This window comes from Hyperolius riggenbachi, chromosome 12, assembly GCF_040937935.1.
Source record: "Hyperolius riggenbachi isolate aHypRig1 chromosome 12, aHypRig1.pri, whole genome shotgun sequence".
NCBI classification, from domain to species: domain Eukaryota; kingdom Metazoa; phylum Chordata; class Amphibia; order Anura; family Hyperoliidae; genus Hyperolius; species Hyperolius riggenbachi.
The window spans coordinates 115,521,230-115,545,296 of record NC_090657.1 but is presented as its reverse complement, the minus strand read 5'-3'; the positions used below and the strand labels follow the sequence as shown (position 1 = coordinate 115,545,296).

The 24,067-nt window shown below is 46.9% G+C and overlaps 1 protein-coding gene across 1 annotated transcript; it reads right to left on the bottom strand.

Moving 5' to 3' along the window:
- Window positions 1-760: 760 nt before the first annotated feature.
- Window positions 761-21,335, bottom strand: LOC137540967 (uncharacterized). The gene is made up of 3 exons (XM_068262138.1): window positions 21,244-21,335; window positions 1,543-1,608; window positions 761-1,448 (listed from the first exon to the last, which is right to left on the bottom strand). The coding sequence occupies exons 1-3, from the start codon at window positions 21,309-21,311 to the stop codon at window positions 761-763; spliced, it is 822 nt and encodes a 273-aa protein (XP_068118239.1). The 5' UTR covers window positions 21,312-21,335.
- Window positions 21,336-24,067: the final 2,732 nt, after the last annotated feature.

Genomic DNA, 24,067 nt, shown 5'->3' with positions numbered 1-24,067 from the left:
TGCCCAGTATAGCTAGTATAGTGCCCCAGTATGGCTAGTATAGTGCCCAGTATAGCTAGTATAGTGCCCCAGTATGGCTAGTATAGTGCACAGTATAGCTAGTATAGTGCCCAGTATGGCTGGTATAGTGCCCCAGTATGGCTGGTATAGTGCCCCAGTATGGCTGGTATAGTGCCCCAGTATGGCTGGTATAGTGCCCCAGTATGGCTAGTATAGTGCCCCAGTATGGATAGTATAGTGCCCAGTATAGCTAGTAAAGTGCCCAGTAAAGCTAGTATAGTGAGCAGTATAGCTAGTATAGTGAGCAGTATAGCTAGTATAGTGCCCAGTATAGCTAGTAAAGTGCCCCAGTATGGCTAGTATAGTGCCTAGTATAGTGCCCAGTATAGCTAGTAAAGTGTCCAGTATAGCTAGTAAAGTGCCCAGTATAGCTAGTATAGTGCCCAGTATAGCTAGTAAAGTGCCCAGTATAGCTAGTATAGTAGTATAGTGCCACACTATGGCTAGTATAGTACCCAGTATAGCTAGTATAGTGCCCAGTATAGCGCCCTAGTATGGGTGGGTAGGTAGGTAGTAGTGCCCCCCCCCCCCTCGCGGCCGCCGCTCTTGTTAGCCTTATGAGCGGGCGGCCGCTTCATTTCTTATAGTGCCCCAGGCGCCGCTCTCCTCTTATCAGCATCTCCTATTACAGCAGCGCGTCTTGCAGCTGCTGTAAGGAGGGAAGGAAGGACAGCGGTTCCCATGGTAACGGCGATCGCCGCTACAGGAAGCCGCTGCCCTGCTTCCTTCCCTCCCTACAGCAGCCGCAAGATGCGCTGCTGTAATAGGAGGTGCTGATAAGAGGAGAGCGGCGCCTGGGGATTATAAGAAAGGAAGCGGCCGCCTGCTCATAAGGTAACAGGAGCGGCGGCCGCGGGGGGAGGGGCAAGAGGCCAGACCTGCCGCAGCCCGGTGGAAAACTGCCAACGGACCGGCAGTGGGCCGCGGCCCGGTGGTTGGGGACCCCTGCTCTAGACCTTTGTGAAGGCCTAGGAACAAAAAACTCATCCGCCAAGCCTGTCGATTGTTGTTCCACAGGAACTCTCAAAAGTTCCTCACTCACTACTCTTCTAATTAAGTCTAGTGCTTCTCTTGATTCTTCCTGTTTCCTGCCAACAGCATTCGATAAGCAAGTAGCACATAGCTTTTTTCCTGATATGGTAGGAAGATCACACACCCAACAGGTTTGAGGGAAATGAGAGACAGGTGATCTTGATCTTCTCCTAGATATACTTCGAGATCTGTAATATCTGTCCCGATCTCTTAAGTAATCACGTGATGAGTAATGATATGAATTTCTTGGATCAATGTAATGAAAGGATCGTTCCCGAGATCTTCTTCGCTGATCTGAATGTGACTTGTGTTCATCATACTTTTTATGTTGCTCTGAATTTTTCTTTTTCTTCACTCTGTCAGGGATAAAGACAGAGAATTGATCAGGTCCACAACTAATAACCCTCTTTTTTAAAAAAAAAAAAAAAAAAAAAAAAAAAAGGAACCTACCTGAGGGCTTTTGCCTGATCTATATTGGGGTTAATAGCAGCATCCAACTCCATGAAGCGAAAAACACTGCAAAGAAAAACTAAAATCATTGAAATACTTTAGTTCCATGTAAGAAGTGATAAAAAAAAAAGCAGACTGTATCCCCCAATCACCCCAAAAATATCTATGTTACATATGAACACAAAAAAACATTTTTTTGTATATATACCTTTCCACCTATATAATATAATTTTCCTTTTTTTTTTTAAATAGTTACCTTGTTCACCACAAGGTGTCAGTATCACACAAACAACGGGCAGGCTGCCAGGAGACAGAATATCTCGTTCACACACTGCGGAGACTGTTTAAAACTCTTAAAGTGGATCTGAACTCTTGCACAGGACTTAAGGAATAAATAGAGATTTGCACCCTGTATGTATTTAGAGAGTTTGGCCTGTTTAATTCACTCTTATCAAGCGAACAACAGTCTGTACACACGCCCGATTTAGCGGGCGCACAACGGAACGACGGGACGTTCAAACGACCCGTCGTTCGGAAATCCGACGTGTGTATGGGCCTTTATAGTAAGATTGCCCTAGAGGGTCAGGGGCGGGGCCGGGACAAGTAGTATGCTGCCATGGAGGCTTAACAGAAGGCATCCGTAAACATTATGTGCAGACTTATCATTTATACCAACTCCAGTTCAGGTTATCTTATTCCACAGATCAGCCATCACCTAGGAAAACCAACACACTGATTATCAATGTATATAAGGAGTGTGACAGTTATTTAAGCAGAGCTCTCACGGGTGTTCAAAGAAAAGTAAAGTAAATCAACATAAAGACGGTCTAACATCATTCCCCACACATTTTGTGATCTCAAAGAAGGACCTATACATTGATAGGCTGGCTGAGCTGTTGAGATGGGAATACTATTGAGTGGTAGCTATCACTCTCAAAAGACATACAATTGGGACAACATTATGATATATTTCTCGATCATCTCATCCTTAGAGTGTATTAGTGTAACCCGATTTATCCTGTAGTGCTCGGCCCCGACTGAGAGGAATCCACCAGACACTGACTCAGATGTGAATACCAAGGATTTATTTGTGACCTAACAGTAGTCAACTTGTAACTTCTCACAACCAGTATAACTCTCAACACAAAAATACACTTTCCTTGCACATCACAGGTCAAAATACAATCTTCTCCTCTTCACAGCCGATGCACCGGTAAAAGCTGCGGGATGAAAAGGTTAAGTTACACAGAAACTTTTAAATAAAATTGAGCTACAACAGATCTTCTTGTACAATCTTCAACCGCTTTACAATACAACACCTTTTTATCACAGTACCATTCACTGAGGTATAGGGGCTTGGGGCAGATCTACGGAGCAATTCAGTTCCTATACAGTCTCAGTCCCTTGTAGCCAAGTCCAAGCTATATTGCTCAGCAAAACCTTAGGGGACTTGTGACTCTCTTACTATGGTACTGAAGCAATTTCCACAGTTTGTTGGTTGGCAGTTTGGCATCCAAAAGAATGTTCACTTTACTCAGAAAATCTCTCAGACTTTTGCTTTTTATACTGTAATACTCAAACTACTGTATCTCTTGGGCACCACTTGTTTGGATAGGCTATCCCAAAATAATAAACAAAATAAAGAAAGAATCAAATAATCAAAAAGGAGTTAGAGAAAATAAAAAGAAACTCAAATAAAATAAACAAATTGACCAATGCACCCAGCTATACCATCAATATCTCACTCCTTCAATATTGCTCTTCTCTAATGTTATTTGAACTCTATGCTGAATAAGCTCTAATTTTGTTATATTGCAAAACTTGTGTCTTCACTCTGTTGACTCTTTATCTCTGTCAGATGTCACTCCGCTTTTCACTGTAGTTCACTTAGTAACACAAGATGCAGTGAAACTCCTCCTCCAACCTTCTTCTTTAATGCTGACAGGTTAACAGATTTAGTTATTTCTCACTGACAGGTTCTCTTTATCTCCATGGCTTTTGCTCTCTTTCTTTCTCTTAGGCCGTGTACTTAGGTAACACAGAAATAGCACTTGGGCTCACTTTTCATATCAGGCTTTTTAGTAAACAACGGATGAACACATCAACTGAAGAACTGATGACTTATAACTGAATAGGTTGACAGGAAAAATGTCTCTGAGTCAGGATCACTGCCAGCGGCTGAGCTGTATTAGTTCTGAGGGGGCTATTAGAGGCTGATCACTTTTCTGATGACAAAAAGGCACTCACACTTAATACACTTGGTTGCAGTCTCTGTTTCTTGGCAGGGCAGCAGTATCTTGCATTAATAAGCTGATTATCATCACAATGTTACTGTCTCTATAAATCTTTATGAGACAGGCAGATTTTAGTCACACCACTTTCATCAGAATATGCCCTTCAGTAACTTGGGTTAACTGTCTCTATACTCAGAAAACCTCCACTGAACGCTGGCCCTTTTCTGAACACAACTGTGGCTTGATGCTGGCGCAAGGCCTATACTCATCTGGGCTGACAGGATCTCTCTCCTCCTGCGATCACCTGGTCATCTTGCCTGCGGTCACTTTAACTTGGCCTCCGGTCACTGCCTGGCTCTGTCACTGCTGCCCCCTTCTCTGCTGGTGGATTGTATGCTGCCGCCAGTCCCCCTCTTCACCTCATGGGGTGGCTGCTGTGGCTGCTCTCACTGGCCTCCTTCCTTCCTCACCTCCGCCTCCTGACTGAAAATCTGTAAGGAGAACAGATGTCAACCAGTTCCCTCAGCCTCTGCCACGCCCCCTCTGCCTCTTCTGCTCTGTCCTCTCCTCCCTGTTTCTATAAGGTTCCCCGCATTATGTACTGGGTTGCCTAGCAACCCAGTCTATGCATCTATCTGAGCGCCTGGTCTCTCTCTCTCTCTCTCTCTCTCTGTTCGCCGTTTTGATTCCACAATACTGCTGTTAAAAGCGCAGTGCACACAGTATGTAAGTTTCACAGAATAAAGGCAAATTACATTCCTACTTCACAATACCCCTGTTTAAAGACACAGTTCACTTAACATGCTAATTTCACATTACACATGTACATTACACTCCCACATTACAATACTCTCTTTTAGAGGGTTACAACCGCTACTGTAAGTGAGCTATCTGCTCTATTTTCTGGGACCATTGTTGAAGAGATTTCCATATCAATGGGATACATGCCTTTGCAGCATTCAAAAGATGTTTTGCCAGTGATTTTTTTATAGGAACAGATGCTCTGTCTCATGAGATGCAGGAGACGAACCTCAGGTTTCCATTCTAGATCCTCACCAGCTATCTCTTTAATCAAGGCACAAACTTGTCGTCTCCAGTACGGAACTATCTTTGTACAATGCTACCATATATCGAGAAGGTTGCCTCTCCCTATCCCACATCTCCAGCATAACTCGGAAACAGAGGGAAAAAACCTATGAAGTCGCGTAGGGGTCCTGTACCAATGAGAAACCAACTTATATTTCATCTCCTGCATCAACACTGAGAGAGGGCTTATGTGTCATAATACAGTACACACTTTTTCTCACTCCTCTTTATTGAAATTACTGACATACGCGTGTTTGAAACGCATAGCTGCATGCATTTCTGTGCGTAGCACACAAACGCATGCTAATGCAAGTGAATGTACGCGCAGGAAAAACGCATGACATACGTTTTTCCTGCGGTTCGGGAGGCACGTTTTTCGACGGAAGTGAACCTCATTTCCTGCGTGACGCTCTTCCTTTGGACATGGCAACCAAGAAGAGAGGAGGGCACGGCTCGAGCTCCGCCAAAAGTAGCGGCGGAAACGTCCCCCCGCAAGTTAATTTGCACCGAGGACACCCTGAACTGTATGATAAAGGACATCCCCGGTACAAGGAGGGCAATCGGGACAAGCTAATTTGGATGAAGGTCACGCAGACCTTTTATAGTGATGAGGAATGGAGTGAGTTCAGCGAGTTGCAACGAGAAAAGCTGGGTATGTATGAATGTGGGCCACTGTTAACTGACTACCACTGTGGACTACTACACTGGCCTACCACTGGGGATCATTATACCGGGCTACCACTGGGAACCACTGTACCTGCCTACCACTGGGATTTGTAATCCTGTAATCCTGGGATTACAGGATTTGATGCAAAGACACGCTGGTGCTCAGTAAAGGACAGCTATATCAAAGATTCGAGGTTGGAAGTTGTCACGGACGGTTGCGGGGCCGCAGACGCGTCCTGGAACCGCCCGTGAAGAAAAAGCGATCGCACTCGATTCTCTGCATCGATTGCGCTTCAGATCAATAGAACCAAGATTTGATGTGTAGTATCCCTCTGCCTAGGAACAGCTGGGGGATTTGTCTTAGCCCAGTAGAAGCCTGGGGGGAGGTGTTAATTAGCATGGACATATTCCCTGTGGAAGGCACAATTCCCCTTTCTGTTCTGGGAACCAGGTGACACCTAGATGTTAATTAGCCTGAGCCTTTCATAACTTGGAGAGCCAGGAAGCTAATCCCAGCAGGGGGCTATTCAAAACCTGCTCCCACTCCAGACTCAACGGCACCAAGCACGGGCCATAAGAAAGCATGGGTGGTAGGATTTCCTGTCGGTATACGAAAACCGTATATCGCACAGCTATGATATTCATATAGTCTTGTTCGGTAACATCTGGCCATCGGGTTGATATGAAATTCATTGTGATGGCACATCCGGGTATTGAGATATGAATCTTTTCAGGAGCCTGACCTGCTGGCTTAGCCATGTCTGATGTCATATTAATCTGTATTTTCCACCAAGTATGAAGCTGTTACCCCCCTAAATATAACGTGTATGGTTCAGGAGTTACAGCATTTCATAAGTTTAGCCCTAAAATCTCTCAGAGGGAATGGACTGGCATTGGTTGGTGACTCAGAGGGGCCGGCATTGCCACACCCCCAAACCAGCTTCATCAAAAGCACCTGGCCAGCAGGCGGGGCGAGTCCTCCCATTCCATCCATCTGAGAACATCCTGCGGCCAGCCAGAGGACATAGGGCTGGTGGCCATTTTGCTGACCCATCTGAAACAAAGGACACATGTGCTAGCGGCCATCTTGATTGGCATCTTCTGTAACCTGGAACAAAGAATTCTGCTGAACTTTGATTGAAACCAAGAGCTTTAAGAACTGGAAACCGTTTTGCTTGAACTTTCTGATTTTCCCACAAAAGGACATATTTCCACAAACCATAAGTATTTTCTCCCTTTTTATTTCATACTGGCTATTACTGTCTTAATAATTGTGATTTTAATAATTGTCTGTATATATTAATTATTTATATTGCGTGAATAAACGACTTTCTCCAAGTCATTCACTGTCCGCTACCCTATCAGCACACACAGAACTGATCCCGGGTCTCTGAAGATACGCTACTGTTTGTTTGTTGTTGGCTAGACAGAATACCGTGTGTTTAACCGTTTTATTCGCAGGACTAGTCAGTCAGTAAATCGGGTCCACTGGCCCATACCAGTGGTGGTGGCAGATACCGTGGAATCGTGTGTACGTTGTAATTACCCGTATCTCACAGGCTCCCTTCTGGTTTGTCTGCGGCTAATTTTTAACGGTTCCTGCGCATTGACTGCGACCAGAGTTCGCACGATCTGTGCGCTGGCACCGTTTAGAAGGCTAAGTGCGGTCAGACCACTAGGGCTCCTGTGACAGTGTTAGGCAGCGGTTGGGACCTGTGTTGTGCTGAAAGTATCTAAGATAGCGCTAGCGCTATCAAGAAACGAACTAATTCGTTGGTGTAGCTGGAAGGCAATATATTTTTTATATATACAGAGAGACTGTGTAGCCAGTACCCCTCCCCAAAAGTTTTATTTTATTTGGCGTGGAAATGTCCGGGAACTACAAGAAAATGTGCCTGGCGGACCTGCAAAATCTTTGCCAAGAGAGAGGCATTGATGTCGGCCGCAAGAAACAAGGGGACCTGGTAACGGAATTGTTTCAATGGGATATTCAGCAACTGCGGGAGCCGGGAGTGTCCGCTGAAATGGATACCAGCCCATCTGACAATCGGGGGGGACCAGAGACTGAGACTCCTGACCGTACAGAGGTTGTGCATCCTGAGGGCCCTGCATCAACAGTTACGCAGGAGAATGTCATTGTGGACCCCAATCCCAGAGTTTCTGAAGGTACTCGCCTGGAACCGGCCAGTACTGGACTGTCCGTTTGTACTGACCCGGTAATGCAGCAGGCATTACGAAAGCTGATGGAGACTGACCTGGAAAAGTACATGCAGTACATGGAAGCCCGTGAGGAGCGGGAACGCCAATATGCAGAACGCAAGGCTGCTGCTGCAGAACGCCACGTGGAGAGGGATGCCGCTGAGCGAGAACGGGAGCGCCAACGACAGCATGAGCTAAACATGGCAAAAGTGCAACAGGCCAGCCGGAGTTCACCGCCCAGCCTCCCTGCTAAAGGAGCTGCACCACCCGTAAGTGCAAAATTTAAATTTGCTAATATTGAAAAAGACACAGACATTGACTTGTTTTTGCGGTCTTTTGAAAAAGCATGCCGTCAGTATCGTCTGTCCCAAGACCAGTGGGCAAGACATCTGACACCTTTGCTGCGCTACAAAGCGCTTGATGCCTTCGCAGAATTGCCTGCGGAGAAGGATAATGATTATGCTGCTATAAAAGACGCAATCATTACTAAGTACCAGCTGACGCCAGAAGCCTATCGGAAAAAGTTCAGGGCCTGGCAGAAAAAGTCTTCTGATTCGTACCGAGATGTGGTCAGCAGCTTGCTCACCACACTCCACCAGTCGACTCTAGGCCTCACCAAAGGGTCTTATGGCGTCCTGGAGGACTTGATAGTCCTCGAACAATTTCTGAACATTTGCCCTGCTGTTGTACGACAGTTTGTGTTAGAACGCAGGCCGGCTTCAGCCACTGTCGCTGCAGACCTTGCTGAGACTTTTGCAACTACCCGGGTGGCTGATACCCGCAGAACTGTCCCATCCAGCTGGAGAGGAGGTCAGCCCAATACCTCGGCAGACTCTCCTGCCCCTGTGAGCCGTCAGCCACAGAGGCCACCCAGCACAGCTTCTGCACCCAGGGCTGCAGCGCCTGGGGAGGTCACTACTGCCGCCAGCCCGGACACATGAAATTCGACTGTCCGGAGCGGAGACAGACACCACCAGCACCTGGATCATCTGCATCACCTGTACCTCACCCACAGCAGAGGCAACCCGCCAGCGAACCACAGCCTGGATCATCAGATTTTGTCCTGTTTGCCCGCGGAAAGGAAATCCGCGACCGAACCGACCAGCAGCAACTTGTTAGAGTGAACGACAAAGTTGTCACCGGATTCCGGGACACCGGAGCTGACATCACGTTAGTTCACTCACACCTTGTGCCAAAGGAGAGCATCAGCTCCAGCCGATCCCTTGCCCTTACTGGAGTAGAGGGCACCCTTTTTCACATAGCCCACGTGAGAGTGAAGCTGGATTGGGGAGGAGGGGTCCACGAAAGGGTTGTTGGGGTTATGAAGGATCTCCCAGTCCCTGTGTTGCTAGGGACTGATTTGGGCAAGCTTGTGTCCTACTATGAACCTGCCCCAACCGCCTTGTCGCTCACGGAAGGAGACGAACTCTCCACCCACCACCAGGTACTTTATACACTTGGGGGAGCACCAGGGGGAAGTGGGTTGAATGTGCCCAGTTTAAGGGTACCAGGTTCAATAGTGCCTGCTTCAAAGGCACCTGAGTTTGATGTACAGACTGTCTGTTGTGATGATGCTGTAACTGTACCTGAGTTTACTGTACAACCTGTCTGTGATGAAAAAATGTCTATACCTGGCAATGTCATTACTGCATGCAACGATGATTTGAGTAATGCCCGTCTGTGCCATTCTGACAGTGTACCTGTGCTAGCCATACCGCGCAGCGGCACTGCTCAGAACCCGAGCTCAGAACAGGTGGAGGGGGTTCCGGCCTCCTCCCCCTCCTCTGACCGCAGGGATGAGACCTTTCAGCCGCTGGCCTCGTGTGACATGAGCCAGTTGGCTGAAACTGACAGCGCCGTATTCTCAGCCGCACTACAAAGTGACCCAAGCCTGAAGGTGCTCAGGCAGCAAGCCGCTGAGCCCCTCGCAGACGGGGCTGCTTTCAAGGTGTACTGGGAAGGTGGGAGACTGTACAGTGAGTCTGTACAGCCCCCTACAGGTAGACCCCACGCGAATACCAAATGGCTTGTGGTCCCGGGTGCGTTCAGGGGACATGTGCTGAAATCCGCACATGGTAATCCTCTGGCAGGGCACTCGGGTGTCCGCAAGACACTTGCCGGTATTCGGAACCAGTATTATTGGCCCCGGATGAACAGGGATGTAGCGAACTACTGCAGGGCATGTGCCGTCTGTCAGGAGCTGGGAAGGTCCAGGGATTCCTGCGGGGTTCCCTTAGGTCCACAGCCACTTAGCAGGGGAACCCTGCGTGGGCTGGCTGTTGACCTAACCAACCCACTGCCCGTTGTCAGCAGTCCCGGCAGACACCACGTCCGACGGCAGTGGCGCAAACGCCCTGTCCAGAACGGTCCATGTCGGGTCAACCCTGAGGGTAGCAGACCGCGACCGGTCCAGGGGAACCGAGCCACAGGCTCCAATAGGTTTTCCCGCCGTGCCGGCAGCTCGAGACCCATCAGCCAGGTTAGCGGCGCCGCCACACATCTTGCGGATATGTGTCTAAGCCGCAGACAAGAGGGGGGCTGTCACGGACGGTTGCGGGGCCGCAGACGCGTCCTGGAACCGCCCGTGAAGAAAAAGCGATCGCACTCGATTCTCTGCATCGATTGCACTTCAGATCAATAGAACCAAGATTTGATGTGTAGTATCCCTCTGCCTAGGAACAGCTGGGGGATTTGTCTTAGCCCAGTAGAAGCCTGGGGGGAGGTGTTAATTAGCATGGACATATTCCCTGTGGAAGGCACAATTCCCCTTTCTGTTCTGGGAACCAGGTGACACCTAGATGTTAATTAGCCTGAGCCTTTCATAACTTGGAGAGCCAGGAAGCTGATCCCAGCAGGGGGCTATTCAAAACCTGCTCCCACTCCAGACTCAACGGCACCAAGCACGGGCCATAAGAAAGCATGGGTGGTAGGATTTCCTGTCGGTATACGAAAACCGTATATCGCACAGCTATGATATTCATATAGTCTTGTTCGGTAACATCTGGCCATCGGGTTGATATGAAATTCATTGTGATGGCACATCCGGGTATTGAGATATGAATCTTTTCAGGAGCCTGACCTGCTGGCTTAGCCATGTCTGATGTCATATTAATCTGTATTTTCCACCAAGTATGAAGCTGTTACCCCCCTAAATATAACGTGTATGGTTCAGGAGTTACAGCATTTCATAAGTTTAGCCCTAAAATCTCTCAGAGGGAATGGACTGGCATTGGTTGGTGACTCAGAGGGGCCGGCATTGCCACACCCCCAAACCAGCTTCATCAAAAGCACCTGGCCAGCAGGCGGGGCGAGTCCTCCCATTCCATCCATCTGAGAACATCCTGCGGCCAGCCAGAGGACATAGGGCTGGTGGCCATTTTGCTGACCCATCTGAAACAATGGACACACGTGCTAGCGGCCATCTTGATTGGCATCTTCTGTAACCTGGAACAAAGAATTCTGCTGAACTTTGATTGAAACCAAGAGCTTTAAGAACTGGAAACCGTTTTGCTTGAACTTTCTGATTTTCCCACAAAAGGACATATTTCCACAAACCATAAGTATTTTCTCCCTTTTTATTTCATACTGGCTATTACTGTCTTAATAATTGTGATTTTAATAATTGTCTGTATATATTAATTATTTATATTGCGTGAATAAACGACTTTCTCCAAGTCATTCACTGTCCGCTACCCTGCTTATCAGCACACACAGAACTGATCCCGGGTCTCTGAAGATACGCTACTGTTTGTTTGTTGTTGGCTAGACAGAATACCGTGTGTTTAACCGTTTTATTCGCAGGACTAGTCAGTCAGTAAATCGGGTCCACTGGCCCATACCAGTGGTGGTGGCAGATACCGTGGAATCGTGTGTACGTTGTAATTACCCGTATCTCACAGGCTCCCTTCTGGTTTGTCTGCGGCTAATTCTTAACGGTTCCTACGCATTGACTGCGACCAGAGTTCGCACGATCTGTGCGCTGGCACCGTTTAGAAGGCTAAGTGCGGTCAGACCACTAGGGCTCCTGTGACAGAAGTTAAAGAAACTAGAAGTGGTGCCGAAACATATAAGAGAACACCGTACAAATTTCGAGAAAACTTGCAGTTTCTGAGGCCCTGCGTAGATTTGAGAGAGTAAGTGTCATAACTATTGATGTTTTAGCTTCTGTGAAGATATTGTGAGCACCTATAACTGAACAAAACAGATCATTGATGGTTGTACTGGAGTACATATACTGTATATGGCCATTGTAGGCAACTGTTTATAGGTGGTTTGTACAGGCAATAACTTTTTTACCTCACCGCAGTAATTTGTAGTTCTTATTGTGGATGGAAAGTACAACCACACCCAGTGGTACAGGAACAACAATACGTTCATAGGTTCGGCTTCGGTATTCGGGGATGACGTCATTGGGCCAATCAGAAGTCCTCCAGCCGAGGCCCTGGCAACCCTAGCAACCAATCAGAGGAGGGGAGCCTGGCCCCCCTCCTCTATATAAGGCGGCGGCCATGTTGCGGAGCCCCGTCCTTGATTAGTGACTTGAGTGGTACTGAGAGCATCTCCAGTGCTGCTGCGTCTGAGAGCAAGTGCTTTTCTTGTGCTAAACTCAGCGCTTTGCATCCTACACTCATTCTACACACTTATATTGTACTCATTTATAGTTAGATAGTAATTTGATTGTTTTTAGTCAGCTAGTGTATACTGTATACTGTGCTAGGCTAGTGTTAGTCTGTGTGCAGGCTAGGCCTGCTAGCCTAGGTAGCAGGGCCGGGCCGAGGCATAGGCTGGAGAGGCTCCAGCCTCAGGGCGCAGTGTAGGAGGGGGCGCAGAATTCATTCAGCTGTCATTCCTAATTGTGTTTGAAGCAGAAAGAAATAAGAAAGGGGATACATGGCAGTGACTGCAAGCCAGATAACTACATATTAAGGTGTTGGGGAGGTTGTGGGCCCTGTGGCGCCTCTTAGTCTAATAGCAATCCGTGTGTGATGGCTGGGGTGGCAGGGATGGAGGGGCGCACTTTGGTGTCTCAGCCTTGGGTGCTGGAGGACCTTGTCCCGGCTCTGCTAGGTAGCCTTAGCCTACTACTAGCTTAGGTAGGTTAGGGATTATAGTTAGTTGTGTACTAGTAGTAGTTTAGTTAATTTGTATTGCTGTAGTCTGTTAGTTTATTAGCTTCAGTACTGTGTTAGTTAATAGTTAGTTACTGACTGTACAGGCCAGCATCCGTTGTGATCTGTGACTGTCATCTGCCCGACCCTATTGATTGATTGTGTCTGACCGTGTGTGACCGACTTTAATTGTCACTCACTGTCTGCCACACGACTTAGATATTGTGTAGTACAATAGGGATTTATAGTTAGTTGTGTACCACTACTACCAGTACTACTACTACTCGTTTACTTAATTTCTACTGTTAGTCTGTGAGTTTATTAGCTTCTGTACTGTGTAATAGTTACTTCACAGGCCAGCATCCGTTGTGATCTGTGACTGTCATCTGCCCGACCCTATTGATTGATTGCGTCCGACCGTTTTTGACCGACTTTAATTGTCACTCATTGTCTGCCACATTCAGTGTCCTTGTCCTTCTCCCAGTCTACCAGTCTTAGCGCGTCCCTGAGCTTGTTAAAGTTAGCCTTTTTAAAATTCATAGTTTTAGTTTTACCCTTATTCGCAACCCTGCTGTGTAGTAGGTCAAATGTTACCATGTTATGGTCACTATTTCCCAAATGTTCTCGAACTTGCACATTAGATATAACATCTGGTGTATTTGAAATGACCAAATCCAGCAGAGCATCTCCCCTGGTTGGATCGGTTACCATCTGCGTTAAGTAATTGTCTTGCAGTGTTGATATAAATCTGCCACTTTTACCAGAGCGAGTGGCCTCAATGTCCCAGTTAATGTCTGGATAATTGAAATCACCCATAATTATGAATCCGCTTTTGCTTGTAGCTTTTATAATCTGTTGCAATAATTGCACTTCCTCCATTTAATTTATTTGTGGAGATTAATAACAGACCCCAATAAGCAATTGACAACTCTTATTACCGGCATGAACACTTACCCATAAAGATTCCACGCCAGTGCAGTTACTAGGCTAAAATGCACCGAGGGCAAGGGTGTAAAAATTTCGCCCCCCCCCCGGAGCAAGGTATGGGTGCCCGCAGTATAGGTTAGCCAGGTCTAGTTGCACTTAGTATAGGTCCCCCCAGTATAGGTAGCCAAGAATAGGTACCCCAGTATAGGTAGCCAGGCATAGGTGAGCCAGTATAGTTGCCCTCGCTATAGGTTAGCCAGGTAGGTGCCTCCAGTATAGGTAGCCAGTATAGTTGCCTCCAGTATAGGTTAGATAGGCAGGCGCCCCCGGTATAAGTTAGATAGGTAGGTGCCCCAGTACAGGTTAGCTAGGTGGGTGCCTCTAATATAGGTAGCCAGAATAGTTGCCCCAAGCATAGGTTAGATAGATAGGTGCCCCCAGTATAGGTTATTTAGGTAGGTGTCTCCAATATAGGTACCCAGTATAGTTGCCACCTGTATAGGCTAGCTAGGTAGGTAGGTGCCTCCAATACAGGTTAGATAAGTGCCACAGTATAAGTTAGATAAGTAGCTGCCCCCCCAGTATAGGTTAGATAGGTAGCTGCCCCCCCAGTATAGGTTAGATAGGTAGGTGCCCCTCAGTATAGGTTAGATAGGTAGGTGCCCCCCAGTATAGGTTAGATTAGGTCGCTGCCCCCCCCCCCCCCAGTATAGGCTAGATTAGACAGGTGCCCCCCAGTATAGGTTAGATTAGGTAGCTGCCCCCCCCCCCAGTATAGGTTAGATAGGTAGGTGCCCCCCAGTATAGGTTAGATTAGGTAGCTGCCCCCCCAGTATAAGTTAGGTAGGTGCCCCCCAGTATAGGTTAGATAGGTAACTGCCCCCCAGTATAGGTTAGATTAGGTAGCTGCCCCCCAGTATAGGTTAGATTAGGTAGCTGGCCCCCAGTGTAGGTTAGATAGGTAGCTGGCCCCCAGTGTAGGTTAGATTAGGTAGGTGCCCCCCAGTATAGGTTAGATTAGGTAGGTGCCCCCCAGGATAGGTAGCTGCCCCCCAGAGTAGGTTAGATTAGGTAGGTGCCCCCCAGCGTAGGTTAGATTAGGTAGGTGCCCCCCAGGATAGGCTAATGTCTATAGTGCCATATCGAGATTGACTTATTAGCTGCAGAGTTTCTGTGGGAGATTGTACCATTAATTGTTTCTGAAACCTGCAGTATAAAATCTGGCCACAAGATGTCTCTAAATTACTTTCGCCAGCCACTTCCCTCTCTTCCCACTAGATGAAGTTAACTTGGCCCTTATTATAAGCAGGCCTCGTAGTATAAATACAGGAAGGAGAGGAGGTGTAAGAACGTGATGACGTAGCACGTCCTGATGAAGCTCCAGTGGGCGGGGCGAAACGCGTAGACGTCATGCTACGCTTTCCTTCATGCTGGGAGCCGTTGTCTTGGTGTCCAGAGCTGCCGCCATTACTGCACTTGCAAGCTTGCACTTACTGAGCCCTTACTAGCCGCTATCAGCTACCACCTGTGACCATCTATGCACTGGAAGTACGATACTGATGCCTGACAAGATAAGTGCTGCCACTGTTCTATCAACTTTATGATTATAGTGCACAACCGCATACAATGCAATGACTGCCTGTTAGCCTTTTTTGCGGCATCTACGGCTGATGTGTGTTGCGACCTACGCTTGTTAAAATGGATATGCTTTCTACTTATAAGTGAGACAAGGGCTGTTAATGCTTCTCTAGCAGTCCCAGAGTCTGGATGCACACCCACTTATGGTACAGTGACAGTTTTGTCAGCCGTGTCCTGTGGCGCCTGTTGCTGGTGTGCACTTGTGGTCTATGAATGGACATGTGTCCTGTTTGAAGTCGCTTGACCTTGTTGCGGAGGATTGCCAGTGCTTGTCTGTCATAGCTATAAGTGCAACTGTGCTTTGATGGCTAAAAAAGCATCAAGAGGAAAAATGTTTACATAATACTTCTTGGATATGATGCATGGCCAGATGGCTGAAGTATGCAAATTTCACTTTGGCTCTGATGCTCTATGAAACTGCTAATCAAAGTATACGAACCTGGATGGACTTTTTTGTTTTCAATCCAGCCACAATGAATAGTGGTCTATCTTCAATATAATGCATATACGTTTGAACTCAATAACTATATATACTTACAGAGATCTTATGCTATACCACAGTCCCACAACTATCTATGAGCTATGAACTTTACTTATGGATAACCTATGCAATTATTATGGAGACTATGCTGGATTTGACATCCATTCTGTTGCAAGACTTATACATTGCTATTTTGTGGCACTGATATCCTTGTTTTTTTTGTGTTATACAGGCTCAGATTATTCATATAGACAGCAGCTCCCAGATATGTTTTTTTTTATATATATATATATATATATTGCTGGCATTTATGTATTCTGTGAATAGACCCCATTACTGATCATATTGGTTTACACCTAGCTATCCTCTGTGAGTGGTCCTCAAATTGGAGGTTACATATACCTATACTTATAGGTCCCTCACCTGTATTCCAGGATATGGTGTTTCCAAATAATACCCACTGCTATTTAATATAATACTGCCTTATATCTATGTTGGTTGCCCTTAGTGGTCATTACTGGTTCTGCCTTTCTGTAATCCTCTGTGAGTGGTTAACTGGTTATGACCTGTTATTTACAATTCCTTCTTAGTTTGGTCACCTCGCAGGGACAGATATAGTCAGCACCAGGGTGATCTCTATATCGGTTTAATTAGCCTTGGACATTATGTGTCTTGACCTTTGATTTGATTATGGTCTATGCACTGTTGGATCATATTGGTCATGTCTATCCATGCACTCTGTGAGTGGTTATGACCGTTTTACACACAATAACTTTGGTCTCCTCGCAGGGGTATGTATAGGTATTGCCAAGGTAGGCCTCCAATTATATATGGGCTATTGGTCACGCCTGTTGTCTGTTTCCCATGAGTGGTTATGATCATATTATTTCTTACTATACTTTGTCTTTGGTCTCCTCATGGGTTCACTTAATTGGGCGTTACCAAAGATTTTTCTCTTCGATTGGCAGTCACTAGCAGTATGGATAAGTTATCAAATGGTGGTCCCTCTGCAGTGCCTAGCACAGTAGCAGCAATTTTGTATTGTATTAGCAATATATTATCTATGCCAGTTTATACTCTGACATAATTATAATTACAGCGTGTGTGTATTTTTCAAAATATACATTATTCTCTAAATAAAGTACAGTTTTTGAGCAGCATATACTGGTTTGCGTTTGTATTTTTGATTGGTTTTGTTTTGTTACCAGTGCTGGTACCTGCACATCACACACACTATACTATTATCATATATTTTTCATTATTATCTAGGTTAGATAGGTAGCTGCCCCCCAGTGTAGGTTAGATAGGTAGCTGCCCCCCAGTGTAGGTTAGATTAGGTAGGTGCCCCCCAGTATAGGTTAGATAGGTAGCTGCCCCCCAGCGTAGGTTAGATAGGTAGCTGCCCCCCAGCGTAGGTTAGATAGGTAGCTGCCCCCCAGCGTAGGTTAGATAGGTAGCTGCCCCCCAGCGTAGGTTAGATTAGGTAGCTTCCCCCCAGTGTAGGTTAGATTAGGTAGCTGCCCCCCCCCAGTATAGGTTAATAGGTAGCTGCCCCCCAGTGTAGGTTAGATTAGGTAGGTGCCCCACAGTATAGGTTAGATAGGTAGCTGCCCCCCAGCGTAGGTTAGATTAGGTAGGTGCCCCCAGTATAGGTTAGATAGGTAGCTGCCCCCCAGTGTAGGTTAGATAGGTAGCTGCCCCCCAGTGTAGGTTAGATTAAGTAGGTGCCCCCCAGTATAGGTTAGATAGGTAGCTGCCCCCCAATGTAGGTTAGATTAGGTAGCTGCCCCCCAATGTAGGTTAGATTAGGTAGCTGCCCCCCAATGTAGGTTAGATTAGGTAGCTGCCCCCCAGTGTAGGTTAGATTAGGTAAGTGCCCCCCAGTATAGGTTAGATTAGGTAGCTGCCCCCCAGCGTAGGTTAGATTAGGTAGGTGCCCCCCAGCGTAGGTTAGATTAGGTAGGTGCCCCCCAGCGTAGGTTAGATTAGGTAGGTGCCCCCCAGGATAGGTTAGATAGGTAGCTGTCCCCCATAATGAAGGGGGGAGCCGGAGCCGCGGGGAGGGCAGCCCTCCCTCTCCCTCCCTCTCCCGGGCCGCCCTCTGTGCTCCCCCCTCAGATGCATAGTGAGCAGGCAGGAAGCGCTGTATACAACATACCTCCCTGGCTCCAAGCGCCGCTCTCTCGCTGCCGGTCTTCTCCTATCTGCCTACATGCTGATACACACGCTGCTTCCGGCCAGTGGCGTAGCTAAGGAGCTGTGGGCCCCGGTGCAAGTTTTACATTGGGCCCCCCCAAGCACTGTATACATAACCATTGATACGACGCAACAAATTCTGCCAAGGACAATTACAGTGTCAGAGGTGCAAGAAGGGGATGGGGAACAGTTTATTAATAATTACTACCATTCAAATCCTCTATAGAAGTGATTTTTACAAGCACAAGACCAATAAAGAGCTAATACTGCTGTTGAGGGAGGGCCCCTCTGGCCCAAGGGCCCCGATGCGGTCGCAACCTCTGCAACCCCCATTGCTACGCCACTGCTTCCGGCTAAACAGGAAGCAGCATGTGTATAAAAGTGTATACAGAGAGGAGACCGGCTGCGAGAAAGCGGCGCTTGAAGCCAGGGAGGTATGTTGTATACAGCGCTTCCTGACTGCTCACTATGCATCTGAGGGGGGAGCACTGAGGGCGGCCCGTTAGAGGGAGGGAGAGGTCGGGCTGCCCTCCCCGCAGCTCCGGCTCCCCCCTCCATTACAGCGCCCCCTCCCAACAGCGCCCAGGGCGCTCCACGCTATCACAGTCCTCCTCAGCCATGTCATCAATCAAAACTGGAGATAAGGAAGGCTTAACAAACATACAGCCCCCCCTTTTTTTATTGGATTTTTTTTCTAAAAACACATCCAATCATGGCTAGCAACCATCCATGTTTCTGTTACCCCTACAATATCATAGTCATTATCTCTCATCAGCAACTCCAGTTCACCAATCTTATTTGAAAAGCTTCTAGCATTGGTTAGCATGCATTTTATATTATAAATATAAATTATATTATACCATCCCTAATCAGCTGAATCCTGGGCTTTTCTGTTGAGCTTCCATAACCATTGTTTGGGAGAGACCTGATGCCAGGAGAGTTTTGTATGCACAGGAGCATGGTCCAAAATTGACATTGTCCCTATTTCAGAATCGATTAGTCTATTCAGATCCCTTTGCATAATCAAGTCTGGTATATTTCCTGTGGGGTCCAGGGGAGGACTGGGACCTTTTGGCCTGGGGGGAAAACACAACCCAGAGGCCCGAGGGGGGAGTTGGGGGGGGCTATGACAGTGAGACGAATGACAAAATGGGCGTGACCATGGCATGATGTGGGCGGGGCCAACTGCATGACACTATCATGTCAGTATGGACCAAAAATCTCTGAAGAATGCCATAAAATATTCAGGCAGTTCTGATGGCAAAAAAAATTTTCAGTACTAAGACATGCCTAATAAAGAAGCTAGTGGAATACAAGTAGTCCCCGGTCAATGAAGGCGATAGGGAATGTAGGTTTGTTCTTAAGTTAGAACACTGTCATTTCTGTGCCTCTTCTGTCCCCCTCTAAGTCACCTATTACCCCTGTGCCTTTTTTGTCCCCCTCTGTGTTACGTCTGTGTCTCTTTTGTGCCCCTCTGTGTCACCTCATATCCCTGTGTCACCTGTTCCCCTTCTGCCTGTTGTCCCGCTGTGTCACCTGTTCCCCTGTATCTCTTTGTCCCCGTGTCACTTTTGTTCCCCCCTGTGTTTACAATAATTCTGTATAAATGATTTAGTCAGTGCTTGCCCATTGTAAAATCTTTCCTCTCCCTGATTTACATTCTGACATATATTACATGGTGACATTTTTACTGCTGGTAGGCGATGTCAGTGGAAGTAGCTGCTGCTTACTTTTTTGGCAGTTGCAAACAGCTATTTCCCACAATGCAACAAGGTTCACAGACAGGAAACTGCCAGGACTATGGTCCTCACAGTTACCTGTGGGAGGGGTTTCAGCACAATATCAGCTATACAGAGCCCCCTGATGATCCGTTTGTAAAAAGGAAAATATTTCTCATGGGAAAGGGGGTATCAGCTACTAATTGGGATGAAGTGCACTTCTTAGTTACGGTTTCTCTTTAATTCCCTTTCTCCACCTAATCAGTTGTTCTCAGTTATAACTGAAAGAAAACTGATTTTCAAAGTAATGCCCATGTTTTCCTATGCTGCTGAATGGATATCAGAGAAGAACCAGAAGGACTACAAGAAGCCCTAGGTAAGTTACACTGACCACATTAGGTTTATTTAGAGGAAACCTGAGAAGTGGTATATTTATACCTACATGGGGCTTCCTCCAGCCTCATGAGGTTGCCCGCACCGTTGTCTTGTAGTCAACCACAGTAATCTGGCTGGCTTCACTCTTCTGCACAGGTGCAGCATAACCGCCTCTTCCCCCTCCCCCCATTCCGCTCCCACAGCTGGGAGTAATATTGTGCAGGCGCAGAGCACTCCCGGGCACGGGAGAGCAACGTTGGTGCATGCGTGGCAGGGCATGTGCAGAAGCGCATGACTGTCTGTGAGTGGCCAGAGTACTGGGGGGTGGGGTTGTGTAATATTAGAAGACAAAAAAGCAACCAGAGAGGACAGCGAGGGAGCACTTCATGGGGCTGGCCCAAGTAAGTATAAATACACCAGTACACAACACAGGTACACTTTAAGGTATCCTTTAAAGAACTTCCGAAGCAAAGTAAAAAATACTATTTTTTTACTCACCTGGGGCTTCTTCCAGCCCTGAGCAGCCGTCTCAGTCCCTCGCCACAGCCCTGGCCCTTCCACCAGTGGGGTCAGCTCTTCTGCTCTTGTGCGTCAACATCATCTGACATATACTGTACTTGTACACAACTAATGTGCAAGCGCAGTATGCACCGGGTGAAGTGGATGCACAGACAGGTGCAGAAGAACCGACCCCGCCGGTGGAAGGCCAGCAGGGAAAACGCAAAGGACCAGGGCTGTGGCGAGGGACTGAGATAGCTGCTCAGGGCTGGAAGAAGCCCCAGGTGAGTAAAAAAATAGAATATATATTTTGCCTTGGAAGTCCTTTAAAAGTAAAGTGCTTAGTGCTATTGAGGTAGTACAACAATACATAAATATGCATGATACAAAGTACCAGTGCTGCAAAAAGCTAAATCAGCTAACACCAGCAGGTAGCAGTGAAAGGGTTACAGGTATACAGGAGACAGGGAGATGCAGAGCTAGTGTGATCAGAGCTTGCCTTTGCAAAGCACAATAAACAAATGGGGAGGAGGTGTCCGCTTACAAAAGACAGTATCTGTCTGGTCTGTATGTACCTGATGTTTGCCATGATCAGTGTCCCAGCTTCAAGCAGGAGGCTGGGAATGAGGGAGAAAGTTGTCATCTTTCTTTTCACAAGGCAAGACTGGAATCCTCCAGCAGCCTCGGCCACTTCAAATGATGCGCTTGAGCCGCTCTCTCCTCACTGGCAGTTTGTCGCTGCTGGCAGGGGGCATAACCTCTGTTGCCTAGCAGCATCTGTAGCCGGAGCGAGGTCCCGCAGCTTAAAGTGCTGTTGTGAGACCAACTTACCAGACAGCGGGCGGTTGCCAACACTGCGTTCGGGGGAGGGAGCCGCTTATATAACATAAGCATCGGCCCTGATGCAAAGTACAGAAGGCGGCCCGGGGGGGCAATCGCCCCCCGTCCTCCCAGGCCAGTCCGCCCCTGGTGGGGTCCCAAATAAATGGTATAATCCCTACCCGATGGGTTAGCCAACCTCCACATATCTATCAACTGCAATGTTTGGAATTGTCAAATAAGCCTCAGCATCTGGAAGGGGAGGGATGAGGCTTGATTGGAGTAATCACATTTTGGCTCTAGTGGTACATTAAGATCTTCCCCAGGACCAGGATACCGTCAGAAAAACCGTTAAGTTCAAACAGAACTGATTTCAGAAAATGGCTCATTTGTCATATACAAATTAGCAATTATGAACAATTTTCCATTAATTTCCCCCTTTAAGAACAGACATCTTCCCTCCTCATCCTATCTAGTAACTCAAACTTAAGCCTAACTCCCTCAGACATCCCAGCTAGAGATGGCCTGAACTGTCCTTCAGCTGACAGTTCCCGGTGAAGAACGCGTGTCCATGTCAGTACGCAAACACATGGCACGTTGGACCCACCCCCTATACATCATCATGGAGCCAAACTTTGACCTCTCACTCTAGAGTCAGCAAGCACATGGCAGCCAATCAGCTAGCACTCCCTCCTGGACCTCCCCCCTATAAAAACACCAGCACAGCAGCCATTTTACAGTCTGCCTGTAGCTAGCTGTAAAGGAGACTAGGGACAGAGCTGTACTGCTATTAGGAAAAGCGTTAGTTAGGCCTCTTTTCTGTATCCCCACTGAGTTTCTTGCTGTTAGTACAGCATCCTGAGCACCCAAAGAGCCCTTCTAAGGGCTGGTACTGATACATAGGTTTTCTTGCATTTGTGATATCGCAGTTCTGTGTATCTAACTGTCCACAGTGCACTGATACAGATGTGCATTGTGCACACTTCCATTATTGGTACAGTAGCTTGCACAATACCCCTCATAAGTTATATTTTTTTTCTTTTTTGATATTGCTATATTGCAGTTCTCTGCGTCCAGTGACTGTCCAGTGCAGTGACTTCAGCTGCTGGACACAGGTGTGCACAGTGCTAGTGTTGGTACAGTACCTTGCACAATACACCTAATCAAAAGTGTTTTTTTTTTCACTTTTGATATAGTTATTTGCAATTCTCTGTGTCCAGTGCACATGTTAGCGGTTGGAGACCACTAACTACATAACTCAATAATCCTTCACAACCACTACTGGCATCATCTAGTATCCGACCACTACTGTCCCCTGTATTGGTCCAGTATTGTGAGTGATTGTTGCAGATAGCATTACATAAACCCTGTCGGTCACCCTGGTGACTGGTCAGAGCACAAATCCCTTTTTCCTATGCAGCATCCTATCGGTCACCTAACCTGTGCAGAGGGACATTCACTTTGCAAAAAAAAACCACCTGAGTGAAACACTACTGGTATCATCTAGTATCCGACCACTACTGCCCCCAGTGGCGGCTCCAGCTTCAGATTTTTGGGGGGGCTCAAAGGGGGCACGAGGGCTGGCAGGCCGGGCTTGGGGGGGGGAATTTGCCGCGGCGAAAAATTGGGCGTGGTCATGATGTCATGTGGGCAGGGCTAACTGTAATGTAGTTGTACCAGCTAACGTAGTTACATGGAAAAAAAAATGAAGTAAACGCACATAATGACAGGTAGCCTTTCACCAGTAAATGCACATAAGAATCAGCTTTTCACCAGTTAATGCACATAATGACAGACTGCGTTTCTGCAGTAAATGCACATAAGAGCCTGCTTTTCACCGGTTAATGCATGTAATGACAGACAGTTTCCCCATTAAATGAATATAAGAGACAGCTTTTCACCAGTTAATTCACATAATGACAGACTGCGTTTCCGCAGTAAATGCACATAAGGGACAGCTTTTCACCAGTTAATGCACATAATGACAGACTGCGTTTCCGCAGTAAATGCACATAAGGGACAACTTTTCACCAGTTCATGCACATAATGACAGACAGCATTTCCCCAGTAAATGCACATAAGAGACAGCTTTTCACCAGTTAATTCACATAATGACAGACTGCGTTTCCGCAGTAAATGCACATAAGGGACAGCTTTTCACCAGTTAATGCACATAATGACAGACAGCATTTCCCCAGTAAATGCACATAAGAGACAGCTTTTCACCAGTTAATGCACATAATGACAGACTGCGTTTCCGCAGTAAATGCACATAAGGGACAACTTTTCACCAGTTCATGCACATAATGACAAACAGCATTTCCCCAGTAAATGCACATAATGAGAGAACGTTTCACCAGTAAATGCATGTAATGAGACAGCGTTTCACCACTAAATGCACATAAGAGACAGCGTTTCACCAGTAAATGCACGTAATGACAGACAACCTTTCACCAGTAAATGTAGGTATTGAGAGACAGCGTTTCACCAGTTAATGCACATACTGACAGACAGTGTTTACCTAGTAAATGCATGTAATGAGAGACAGCCTTTCACCAGTAAATGCACATAATGAGACAG